At 37.6% G+C, this 11917-nt stretch overlaps 1 protein-coding gene across 2 annotated transcripts; it reads right to left on the bottom strand.

Moving 5' to 3' along the window:
- Positions 1-960: 960 nt before the first annotated feature.
- prkcsh (protein kinase C substrate 80K-H) lies at positions 961-11327 on the bottom strand. 2 transcript variants are annotated; one of them, XM_042505727.1, is made up of 18 exons: positions 11295-11327; positions 10804-10960; positions 8617-8733; positions 8332-8427; positions 8187-8244; positions 7951-8068; positions 7373-7502; positions 6872-6956; positions 6003-6081; positions 5765-5848; positions 5526-5684; positions 5343-5436; positions 4884-4953; positions 4631-4720; positions 3598-3672; positions 3397-3496; positions 3125-3284; positions 961-1187 (listed from the first exon to the last, which is right to left on the bottom strand). In XM_042505727.1, the coding sequence occupies exons 2-17, from the start codon at positions 10889-10891 to the stop codon at positions 3138-3140; spliced, it is 1590 nt and encodes a 529-aa protein (XP_042361661.1). In that variant the 5' UTR covers positions 10892-10960; positions 11295-11327; the 3' UTR covers positions 961-1187; positions 3125-3137. The 2 variants fall into 2 exon arrangements, with proteins under 2 accessions (XP_042361661.1, XP_042361660.1); XM_042505726.1 differs by lacking the exon at positions 11295-11327 and adding an exon at positions 11047-11180.
- Positions 11328-11917: the final 590 nt, after the last annotated feature.

Below are 11917 nucleotides of genomic sequence, written 5' to 3'. Positions count from 1 at the left end.
AGTTTGTTTTTTTAATAAATTAGGCCTACCTGGTGATAGAATGGTGCATTGGCTAGCCTAAGTGATCCAGCATTTTAAGAAGTATCAGAGGAATTTCCAATTTTTCAATACTGGTATTGGTATCAGAAAAACTGAAGCTATTTCCATACATCTTTCTCTATGCCAAGTTGTTTTCTTACACATTCCAGTTACTTATACAATGGTAACATATAATATAATAAATCAGTGCTGACAAAGATCTATGCAATGGTTTGAGAATATGAAAGGTTTTCTACACAGCTCTTCCTAATGTGTTATTTATTGCTATTTATTTAATACAACAATTAATAAATAGCAGATGTTATTTGCACCCAGGTGTCCATAGCCAACAATGATATTTGCATCCATCAATGTGGCTTTTCACATCCAGGTGTAAATATTTCCCAGGAATCTTAGCTCTGTTGAAATACGATGTTAACAGGTCTATTCAGCTATTCTGCAAAGGTTTACATACACAGTGTGCATTTAGCAGCTTTATACTTAAACTATAAATAATATGTCAACTAATTTTAAAAATAACAATCCCATGATCCCACAGGTCTCTAACCCCAGTGTGAAATTTCTTTAATTGCTAAAGCCATTTATCCACATCTCACTCCCTTTGTGGATTCTCATCTTTATACTACCTCATCTAAATTTCTAGCCCTGACCATCAACTCCCTGTCTTAATCTTTACCACTTTTAACTCTGAGGCTTCCATGTGACAAGTAGTAGCCAATCACAGTCCACAGGATACATAATAAGTCTGAAAAGTCAAATAGCAGCAGTGTGACTATTTTCACATGGGTGCATACAGAGACTTGTTAATTTAAAACTGCATGTACCTCATGTGGCCTCCACATGAGGTACATGCAGTAGTGACTGAGAGCTTAGTTATAGTAAAATGTAGTTTTATACTGGAGACAAAAATGGACATTAATCTGGAATATGATAAAACAACCTTTATTTGAAATCAATGGAATGACTACATTTGATACAAATCAGAAAACCAACACAATAGGAAGCAGTGGAAGTTGGATGTGTAGACGATAACTACTCATTGGAATTTCCATCGTTAATTCTAAATTGCTAAACGACCCCGAGGTGGTGCCGCTCACAGCATGGCAACTTCATGTTGCTGCAGTGACTGTGGTCCCTTCACGAACAACCTGCAAGAGTGAGCACACATTAATTCCAATGGCTTTTTGCTTTAGTCATGACTTCCTAGTTGTGAAAAAGGAACAGCAATTTAGTTGAAATTAATCCCTAGAGGTTCCATTTTCCGAGGACTAAGCGATTACACCAGTGAGGTATCCACTTCTTGTGTTATCGATGACTCAGCCTTTTTATTAAGGATAGATGCTTTGTTTATTTGAGTCCATTATACAATTACTAATAATTATTAATACAATTCAAAATCTGTAGTCCCAAACCCTATCATCTACACACTTGCTTGAGCACACCAATCCACGCTATCATTATCAAAAAGCTCAGTTTAGCTTAACACCTTATCTACAATATCACCACAATAGTAAATACTGTAGAACAGGAGAAAAAGCTACATGACAGTTTTTCACACCAAATTTAATTTTTAAAAAAGTTAAATTATTTACAGCAGCCTTTTATAATCCTAATTACTTTCAAGGGAGGCTATACCTGATATTTATTTAATCTGTACAGCATGAGCCCTGAGCGCATCTGTCGCGTTTCCAACCCACTTTAGATGACACTATGCCAACTTAAGCATTACAAAAGCTGACTGCCAGACATAAGGCCCAAGGACTGGCTCCCAGCCTGTTGCTGTGGCACATAGGAAGCCTTTACGTGTTTCACATTTACATGTGTATGCTTCTGCTGTGTTTATCTGATTTTGCTAACAATTGCTGGCTGAATTCTTGATGCTTCAGCTGTTAAATTTTGCCAACTTTCAACTAGATCTGACATCATCCTCTGCCACACATACCACACTGCAATGACACAGAGATGGTTGAAAATGTGCAGTTTCCCTGTAAGCGACTGTATTGCTTTATTCCAAGTTATTGGAGCTGTCACATTCCACAGACGGCCCTTCAGCGGCTGGATTGCCCCCCTGACTTCCTGCTGGATCACTTTTTTTTCTTCCTATAATGGCAAAGGCATGATTCACCCTACTCTTCCTCTTATTGGCTAGCACTTGATGCCTTTATTGGTTGGATTGGTTGGGTTTAGATATGAGAAGTGATATTGGTTAGGGTTAGAATATCAGGGTAAATCGATCAGAGTAAGGCAGAGCAGGACAGGTCATCCCTTTAACATCCTAAGGAAAAAAATTTGCTGCTTGATCAGCAAACTTTGTGGCTTTGCATCGGGAAGCAAAGAGAAAGTACCATGGGGCAAATTATGGCTGTGGTAACTATCTAGCAGCACACTCTTTCAATGACGCTGGCAGCAATAGGCTAGCAGACAAGGATTGGGCCTTGATGTCTGGTAACCCGCTTTTTTCATGTGGAAGTGGGCATGGTTTAATCTAAAGTGGGGTGGGAAACAATGAATACGGCCTGAGCCCTGCAGGAAAGCTAACCAAATGCTATCACTATAAACTGTCTATAGTAACAGAAACAATGACATCACAGAAAAGCAGTTTCTATAATGTGTAACAATGTATGGCTTTTTTTTGTTTTACCCATATATTGAATCATTATGTTCATGTCATAATTAATTTTTAATTATCTATTGTCTTAACAACTACTATGAACTCAAATGAAGTTGCCATTACCTTGCTCTTGTTGCTGTCTCACTCTTCTTCTAAAGGGAAGCTGTAGCTGCACAGGGGCTTTTCTTCGCCACAAAATGTGGCAAACTAACGCTAACCTTCACATTATGCATCTGAAGGTGTCCACACCATTTAGAAATGGTGATCAGTTGTTCACAGTAGGTGCTGTATATTTTCTGCTCAAAAATATGACTGTAACATTGACAGTCTTGGCAGAATTGTAGAACCGATTTACGTTCCTACTCTGGAATAGATGTCCTGCGGCAGACCATGCTGTATATGCCCATAACAAAACATAGTGAGATTGTCTTTTTAAGGTTTGCCAGAGAACACAGACAAGTTCGAGTTACTCACAAATCAAGTGGATCTAGAGCTCTTCATGCCCATGAAGTGCTGAATCAAGGCTCGGTGGTTCCTGGCAGACAGCGGGGCTGGTAAACTCCATCAGGTACTCGCAGCGACTGGGCTCTGAGGTAGATGTCACAACTGTCTCCTTTCCACACGTTAATTTAATCTGAAAGACAAAGGATGCCTATTTTCTGTTCTTTGTCCAATGAGAAACATTAAAGGTGTGAAAAATTAAGTGTACAAAAAGATCAAGTCAGGGCTGACAGCCTGAGACTCACCGTAGTGGATCTGTTAGGGCCTTGCCAGCATCCTGTTCCATGTTCATATTTCATCATAGAGTAGATGTTATCCTCAGAACCTGACCACTGTCCCCATGTTCTACAAAACACAAGTGATTAAAAGTATGGTACAAGTCAAGTAGTATAAAAAAATAGCACATATCACAAAATAGAAAAAAAACAACGTATATATTCTCTCACCCCAGGTTAGTTTCTGAGCCACCATACTTGGGTTTCTGGGATACTCTGTTGAACGGACAGAGTTTGTAGATGTACCTGAAAGCAAAAGATGAACTTTAGAAGTAGGAACTTATAACAAACTAGAAAACTTCTCAAGAAATTTTGACTGTGTGCCTGATACTTGTTTGCATCCCAATGCCAATATTTACAGTACTGAGTAAGTTTTATTATTCAGGTTCATAGGCCACACTGTGTGTGTGTGTGTGCACATGTGCACGCGTGTGTTAGTGAGAGTGAGAGAGAGAGAAATCACAGTCATATTCCAGGTGGATGGAATCATGCTTGTTTGGTACAGACCCCTACAAAAATCAAATTTTACTGTAACAGTATGTTGTAATTCCATGTAATCTTGATGTAAATATTTACCTTTTTGGCCTTTTTTTTTTTACCATAACTGTTATTGCATGCAAGCTATTGTAACCCTGATATCTTCTCTTGTTTATTCTTCTTTTTCTTTACTAAAAGCTTTACTAGAGACAGGACTTGGGAACTAGCAATAGCTATAATTCTCTCTATGTGAAACATCAGTTGCTACAGCTTGTTTGTATAGGCTGAAGAAGTACTATGTTAATTCGTATTGCAAAGATTTTCATTCTCACTAAAACTGTGACACATTGAGTTGCACAGGGCTTCACAGAAGATGTCAATATATAATGTTTGCATACTCTTTAAAAAGTAGGAAGCATCATGGGTTAAATACGATCATCTCTGTATTTGAGGTTCAGAGGCCACACACAGGTACACAGTAAGCAGTAGCAACAGCAGCAGTGATACAGGCTGCAGTAGTGGATAATAAACAGACTTAAGCACTCTAAGTAGCCACATCCTGGATGTACTAGTATTTTGATTTATTTCTAGCAAATGTCTTTGCAATGTTGTGAAATGAGGAGCATAGCAAAAAAGATGGAGAATAAGAGGTAATAAGTATCGCAAATAACAACCAGCATGTGTAATGCACACAGAATAATAATAAATAAACAGAGTGTGCACTTACTCGCTAGTAGTCAACTCATAACACTGGTTGTAGAGGTAGGCAAACTCAGCACTGGGGCCAAAGTCAAAGGAAATTTCCTTCTCAAGGTTCCTGCAGACAGAAAGCAAATCCAAAACGTAATATTTGTTTTAAACTAACAACACAGTGATTGTGCAACAGAACAATCCACAGCAGCGGCTGAAAGTTGCACTTGTGGCTACAAACACTGACTGCATTATTGCAAAAGAAGCTCCTCTATATTCTTAGTACTTACTTGATCTGATCATCAACTTCCCTGAGAGCTCTCTCAGCCTCGTCGAATGCATCCCTGGCTTTCTGAGCAGCTGGGAATCAATGCAGAAATGTTTTACACGCTCTTAAAAGTAAATTCAGTTCAAACCTATAAATACATGTGCTTACGCACAGACACACACACGCATATACAAAAAGTGTGAGCAACTCATGCCCTCCTGTTGATGCTTTTCATAAAAGACAAGCACTAGATCTCTGTCATACAAAAGCAGCACATCTGTTCAAGAAATCACTTTGTTCCTACAATTACAAATGCATTTGCACGACCAGAAATTTGATGAGTTTTAAGTTTTCACATTAAAATTCAAATGAACTGGTATGCCGTCACATCTGTGCTTTCTTTCCTTTTAGTATTTCACAGTGTGACTCACTTAATCATAGCTGAGGTCTGGCTGAGTCATTCACTTTTATACACACTTACCATCAATGAGGCTCTGTGTTTCTTCGTCGTAGGGTGGCATAGTCCCCTCATCGTCGTCATCCTTCTTTTCTTGGGTCTGTATCGTAGGAGGGCTCTGCATATCAAACACAGAAAAAAATGACTCACCAACAAAACTTGAGAGTCATCCAGCATAAGTCTGATGGAGAAACTCAGAGGGCTTACCTTATAGTCTCCATCATCTGGGTCATCGTCCTCATCCTCTTCATCATCATCCTCTTCTTCGTCTGGGATGTCATCTTCGGGGTACTGCTCAGAGTCATTGTCGGGGACTGGCTCCCTCATCTCCTCCTGCGGAGTATCCACTGGAGTGTCTGCGTTGGCCTGATGCCAAGAAATTTGCAAATTTAGATGAGCCGAGGCTTTCACACACAGAGTTTACTGAAACAAAAAACAGTTCTTACCTCTGAGATGTATTTGTCTTTGATGTTATTCCAGTTTGACTCAAATGTCACAGTGTCCACTTTGTCCACTCCTCCCAACAGCCCCTACACAAACAAAAGACAAAATTCACAGTTTGATTTGTTTCAGCTCCCTAAGAGCACTATAATTAAAAAAAAACCCAAAACCTTGCATTTAACGACAACTTCACTTTAACATCAGTGATTTTATTGGAACTACTCTAAAACAGAAAATATTTACCTGAGCCTCTGTTTCGGTGAATGAACCATCTGAATCTGGGTCAAGCTCAGGGTGGGACTGAAGCTCAGCCACTGAGACACTGGCACAAACAAAAATACATAATTCAATGAGTTACAGTATAATCAAAGGCAACTACACAAACACTGATTTACTATACTAGTAATGATTGAGCATGTACTTACAGAGGGGTATCAGACACTGTTTTTTTAAGACCTTCTAAAGATAATCTTTTCCAAATTTAAGACTGACTTTTGGACAAACTATCTTCTTTTTATTAAAGCATTGCAGGTAAGTGTAAAGGTAAATAGTATATATGTTTTATGTAAGATTATGGTTATTAGAGTGAGTTTGGATGATCAGTATTTTGCCAAAAGGCCAGGCCAAGTATGAAGTTAGTGTCAGGTTCAGTGGTAGGTTTAAAGATTTGTAACATCAGAAATGAGGACCATTACACAGAAGAGCCTGACTCATTTTGACAAAAAGAAATTATAAGATACACAAAATTCGATCAAATGTATTTTTTCTTCTTAAGACCTCACACATTCAAATTTTAAATTTTTTTGACCTAAAAAAAAATAAACTGACTGAATTTAGAACATTTTAAGACTTTCAAAAGAAACTCATTGAAATCTTAGAATCATCTATTCTCAGACACTTTTTGTTTTGAAAATATGTGGCATGCCATCAGGTTTTTGAATTCCCAATAAATAAGGTCAAGAGCAACAAGATTTTTCCTGATTTACAAATGCTGTATTTCTTCTTTGCACCTTCTCATTTGACTTTGCATTTAAAGTCATCTCTGAGAAGCTTCACAACACTGCCTTCTCTCATTACGGGTGCTAATAATTCTGGAGGGTGCTGATACTCACAAGCCATCTGCATCGTCATCTAGTTCAAGAAACACCTCAGCCATTCTAGCCTTGTCCTTCTCCAACTGAAGAACAGCCTTTTGTTCTGAAACAAAAATGACATTTTATCAGTTATCAGAGACTCTGATCACAATCACACACAGAATTTAAACTTCAGGTTAAAAGTCTTGCATCAGTGAAGTTTTTTGAGCACTGCTAGTGTATGTGGCACCCAGGCAACTTAGTTAAGCTCAGTGAGTTCTCAAACTTTTTCAGTCACATAGCAATCACTAACAATCGTTTGGAAAGCTTCTGATAAAGAAGAACCATGACATTCAGCAACTGATTATTTTCCCTGCATAAATCATATTCATTCAACTTTGTTTCACTCCATATTTCCCACTCCACAGTTTGAGAACTATAGTCCAAGCTCAAAAATGACAGTAAGGTGGTCTACACTCTCAGTAATGTCATGCTCTACACAAACACTAGATGGTGATATGGTTTCACATCCTAATTTACCCTCCCAGGCCTTCAGATGGCGCTCTTTGGCTTCTTTCTCTGGCTGCTCTGCAGTCTCCTTTTCAGTTCTCAGAGCCTCCACCTTCTCCTCCAATTCTTTCTTGCTGGCTTGAACATCTGCATGTTTGGACTGTTGAGATAAAATAAATAAATTTAAGAAATCTACACAATACCTTAAAACTCCATTAAATGTATTAAACAAAATGTCCTCAAACAAATCACATAAAGCGCAACTGTAAGCAACTTTTAAGCAATGTTTTACATTAAATCTAGCTTAATTGTTTGACTGTTTGTTTGTGTTTAACAGGTGACTTCAGATGACCACTGTCTAGTTTCTAAATGTGAACCAGGCCCATTCTGAGCAAATGAGTACAGTGTGCTTTACATTAGGTAACCGTGACTACTGCTTTAAGTTTTTCTGTGTATACTAGATATGCAATAGTTATTATAGACACATCTCAACTGAAGTGTGATTATCTACGTATAAAAACATATCTGACACGGTGATCATCCATATTTCAAAGCTCTGGTCTTGATTATTACTCAAGCAAAGACAAAGATTTTCTTGTCATTCGCACCTTCTTGTCCTCTAGCCCCCTCTTGGCCTCCTGGATAAGTTGCTGTTTAAGCAGAAAGCCCTCCTTAGCAATCTCTGCCATCTTCTGAAGGCTCTCCCTTTCTTTGCGTCCCAACTCCCTGCAAATCACACACGGTACCATGAAAAATCATTTATAATTTTTTGGAGACTAGATTTGTATGTAAAAACATGAAGCATGCATAAGTTATTGGAGTTATAACCAGAAAACATTCCCACCTGCAGGTGTTCTGACAGGCAGCACCGCTGTTGTACTCATCTGTTGTGTCACAGCAGTCTGTACAAGAAAACACAGACATTAAGCAAAATTCTGCCTGTCCAACACACCTGAAAAGAGATAGTCAGCACAGTTTAAAACTCATACCACAAATTCCGTCATTGATGCGGGAGGATGGGATGAAGCCTGGTCGGAAACCAGCATTGGTGCAGTGGAAGCTGCCGTTGGGACAAGCAGCAGTGCCTGTAATTAAATGTGTCGTTAGATATACAAAGCACCTGCTTGCTATTGTCAAGACCTGGTAAAGTAAGAATTATACTGACTAAGCAGGCCTCCTATACATTTATTAATAAGTATTTCATTGAATTTAGAGAAAGATGGAAAAGATAGTACTAGACAGTAGTACAGGAATCTCTAACAGAATCTACGTACCTGGCTCATCAGAGCCGTCCTGGCAGTCACAGTAGTCATCATTCACCCTGTCAAAGGGAATAGTGCGGGAGCCATCCAGGCAAGTAAAAGGTTTGCCCTCTTCATAAAACTGCCGTTCTTTCAAGGTTTAACAGAAGAAACAAGTCAGTGTCATGTCAGCTCCAAAAGTCTGTATATATATATATATATATATATATATATATATATATATATATATATATGTGTGTGTGTGTGTGTGTGTGTGTGTGTGTGTGTGTATACTGTTTAATTTTATTTTCCTCTGCTCTAATTTAATTTTTATATATGTTCAATTATGATAAGATAAATCTTCATTGGTGAAGTTCAGGTGTTGCAGCAGCACAAGGACAGATAAATACAGAGTAAAATATAAAAACAGAATAAATAAATTAAGATGCATATAAAACTAATGTAAGTGAAGAAGTTAAAAATATGAACTATACATGAGCAATTTAAGACAAAGTTATGACATTAAGTGACCACTTAAAGTGACAAGTTATGAGGTAAAGTGACACAGTGTGATTTTAAGCAGTGGGCATAGTTACAGAATATATCAGATTACATATTGTCATTAGGTAATGATGCTTTAGTGCTGTCTTAATTAATATACCAAAATAAAAGTATAATGTCATGTATTGTGTGGACAGTTTAACATAATAACCAACCGTAAAACTTCAAAATATATCCTAGTCCGAATTAGACACCCAGTCCCTTTTACAAGCCCAGTGTGGCTACAAATGTTGACAAATAAAGGCCTGTCTCAATTAGAGGCCTGGTTAACAAGCACTTCATTTTTGTAAAATTTCTTAAGTTGTATAAAACCAGGTTGGTGGCTACCCGCAGGAGATAATGTTAGTTAGCTGCTTAGATAATGCATAGAAATATAAGTTTTTAAACTTTTGCCAATATGGACATGCTGCACACATCATTTGCTTGGTAAGATTCTCTACAATTCAATCATTCAGTTCATTTTACTGAAACCACAAGCACCAAAGAAGAAATAATACTCTGAGAGTAAATGAGAAACACAAAAAATTAGGTTCAATCAAACAATTTGATTGTATTTTTATCTTTGCTTAACAACAGTTTTATGTGATAATCGCCTGTGCCAAATATAAGCCTGTTGAGTTCAGTGGTTTAAGCAAATAATATCCTGTGGTGTTAAATAAAGTTTTACAGTAATATAGTTTGATATAGTACAGTATAATTTATGTGATATTAGGTACAGTATAAGGTGCAATGTAATAGTAATATTTAGGGTTTGACAGATTATCGGCCAGGCCATTTATTGTAGCCGATATTTGGCATTTTGTCGACTATCTGCATCAGCATTTAATTTTAATGATTGCTGACAATATTAAGTGATTATAAAGTGCAAAGAAAGTGTCAGCATAGGAGGAACTTTTACTTTATAAAACCTCAGGGAGCTGTTTTTATTTATTCATTTTTTAATTTAAATTTTCCCTTGACTTTGTAAAAAAAGAAGCTGCAGGGAACTTGCTGTATATGATGTTGAACGTTTTAGTTTTGATAAAACATTTGCTTAAGGCATTTAAACAATGTTCTGTGTTTTGGATATTCTAAACTCTACATATTGACAGAAAGATTTTCATTTTCATGTAAATGTATATTGGTTCCAAATATTGGTTATCAGTCTAAGTAGTCTAAGTACTAGTAATTGGTATCTTCCCTGAAAAAACAATATTATTTGGCCTCTAAAAAAAAGAGGTTTAATTAAACAATTTGATTGTATTTATATCTTTACTTAGCAACAGTTTTATGCGAAAGGCATTAAAAGCCTCTTCCATATAGACGCCTATCTTTAACATAAGCCTGCTGAGTTCAGTGGTTTAAGCAAATAATATCCCCGGGGTATTTCATAAAGTTTTACAGTAATACAGTATGCCATAATACAGTATAGTATAATATGCAGTATAAAATACCGTACAATGTTCAATGTAACAGTAATATAACATAAGTTAGTAATACAGGTATATGTTCTGTATGTGTGAGGTGTAAATGGGCTACAGCTGACATTTCATTGTGCAATCTTGTGTCATAACAGGACAAATAAATGAACGTCGTAAAACTACAGTGAACTTTCACCACAGCGCAGACTGAGTTAAGGGATCTGTGTTATTAGTTGTTATTTAATTATAAAATGCTTACTTGACAAAGGGACACCGCGAGGGCGCTGGACCTCCACCGCTGAGACCCCCACACTCAGCAGCAGGAGCAGGTACTGACAGGGCATCATGACGGCTCTACTGCGGGTCAGGATTTAGCAAGATTTAACGGCACCGGAACCGCCTCAGTCTCACAGAATCTGCGGAATAACACACGAGGCACTGTGTAACGATTGATAATGTTATATTACACAAAAACTACATTTAGTATCTACCCTTGTTCTACCTTATTTCGAGTAAATACGACGACTTCTTATTAGTTAGCCGAGAGCTAACAAGTCAATGCTAACTAACGAATTTAGCTAAAGCTTTAGCTAAAAGCAACCCGTACACTGAATAAAAAAATACCAAGAGTTCGCATGTCGTTACAATAGCATCACAATAACTGCGGTGTATACGGTTAATAAAGTGGGTAAAGATAAAGAAAATTTTTATCAATTTTTTTCTTAGAACAAGCTAACGGCTAATCATTACCGGTCAATCAATACGCCGTCCTGTTCCGTTGTGTCAGAGCGCATGCGTATATTCCCACCCGCTCTGTCTTGTTTCACTCTGATTGGACGACGCTTTGTTTGGCTCCTCTGATTGGTGGAGAGCTGTGACACTTGTCTGAAGGAGAGGATTCTGGGGAGGATGCAGCCATCTCATGCCAAACAGGTGCAGGAAGTCATCACTGTTTACACTGTTATCCTTACACCATATCTAGGATCAGTGTTAAAAATAATAAGAAGATAACGCTCACGTGTCCAAATATTATTTTAAATTGGCCATTATCATTGAAATGTATATCAAAAATAGTCACACGTCACTCCCCTGTCTTGAACAACCAAGGGACATTGCCTACAATTGATAATACAGACTCTTGCTGCAGTTAGGGACTGTTCATTATTGATCTGAGAGGAGGGGATTGTGCAGAAAAGGGGAGGCATGCCAAGTATTTTTTAAGCACTGGGGAGGGACTTGAGCTTTACATTTTTGGCTTAAGGGAGGGACATACAACTTTAAATCTATTTTGTATTTAGGGTATTTTAAATCCCATCTGAACCCCCAAAATTGCTGGTGCGTTGAAAGGCCTTTATTCTTTAAAAATTGCCAAA

The sequence above is a fragment of the Plectropomus leopardus genome, chromosome 17 (assembly GCF_008729295.1).
Source record: "Plectropomus leopardus isolate mb chromosome 17, YSFRI_Pleo_2.0, whole genome shotgun sequence".
Classification (NCBI taxonomy): Eukaryota; Metazoa; Chordata; class Actinopteri; order Perciformes; family Serranidae; genus Plectropomus; species Plectropomus leopardus.
Note: the sequence above shows the minus strand (reverse complement) of the source record. Positions and strands in the feature narration are given on the sequence as shown.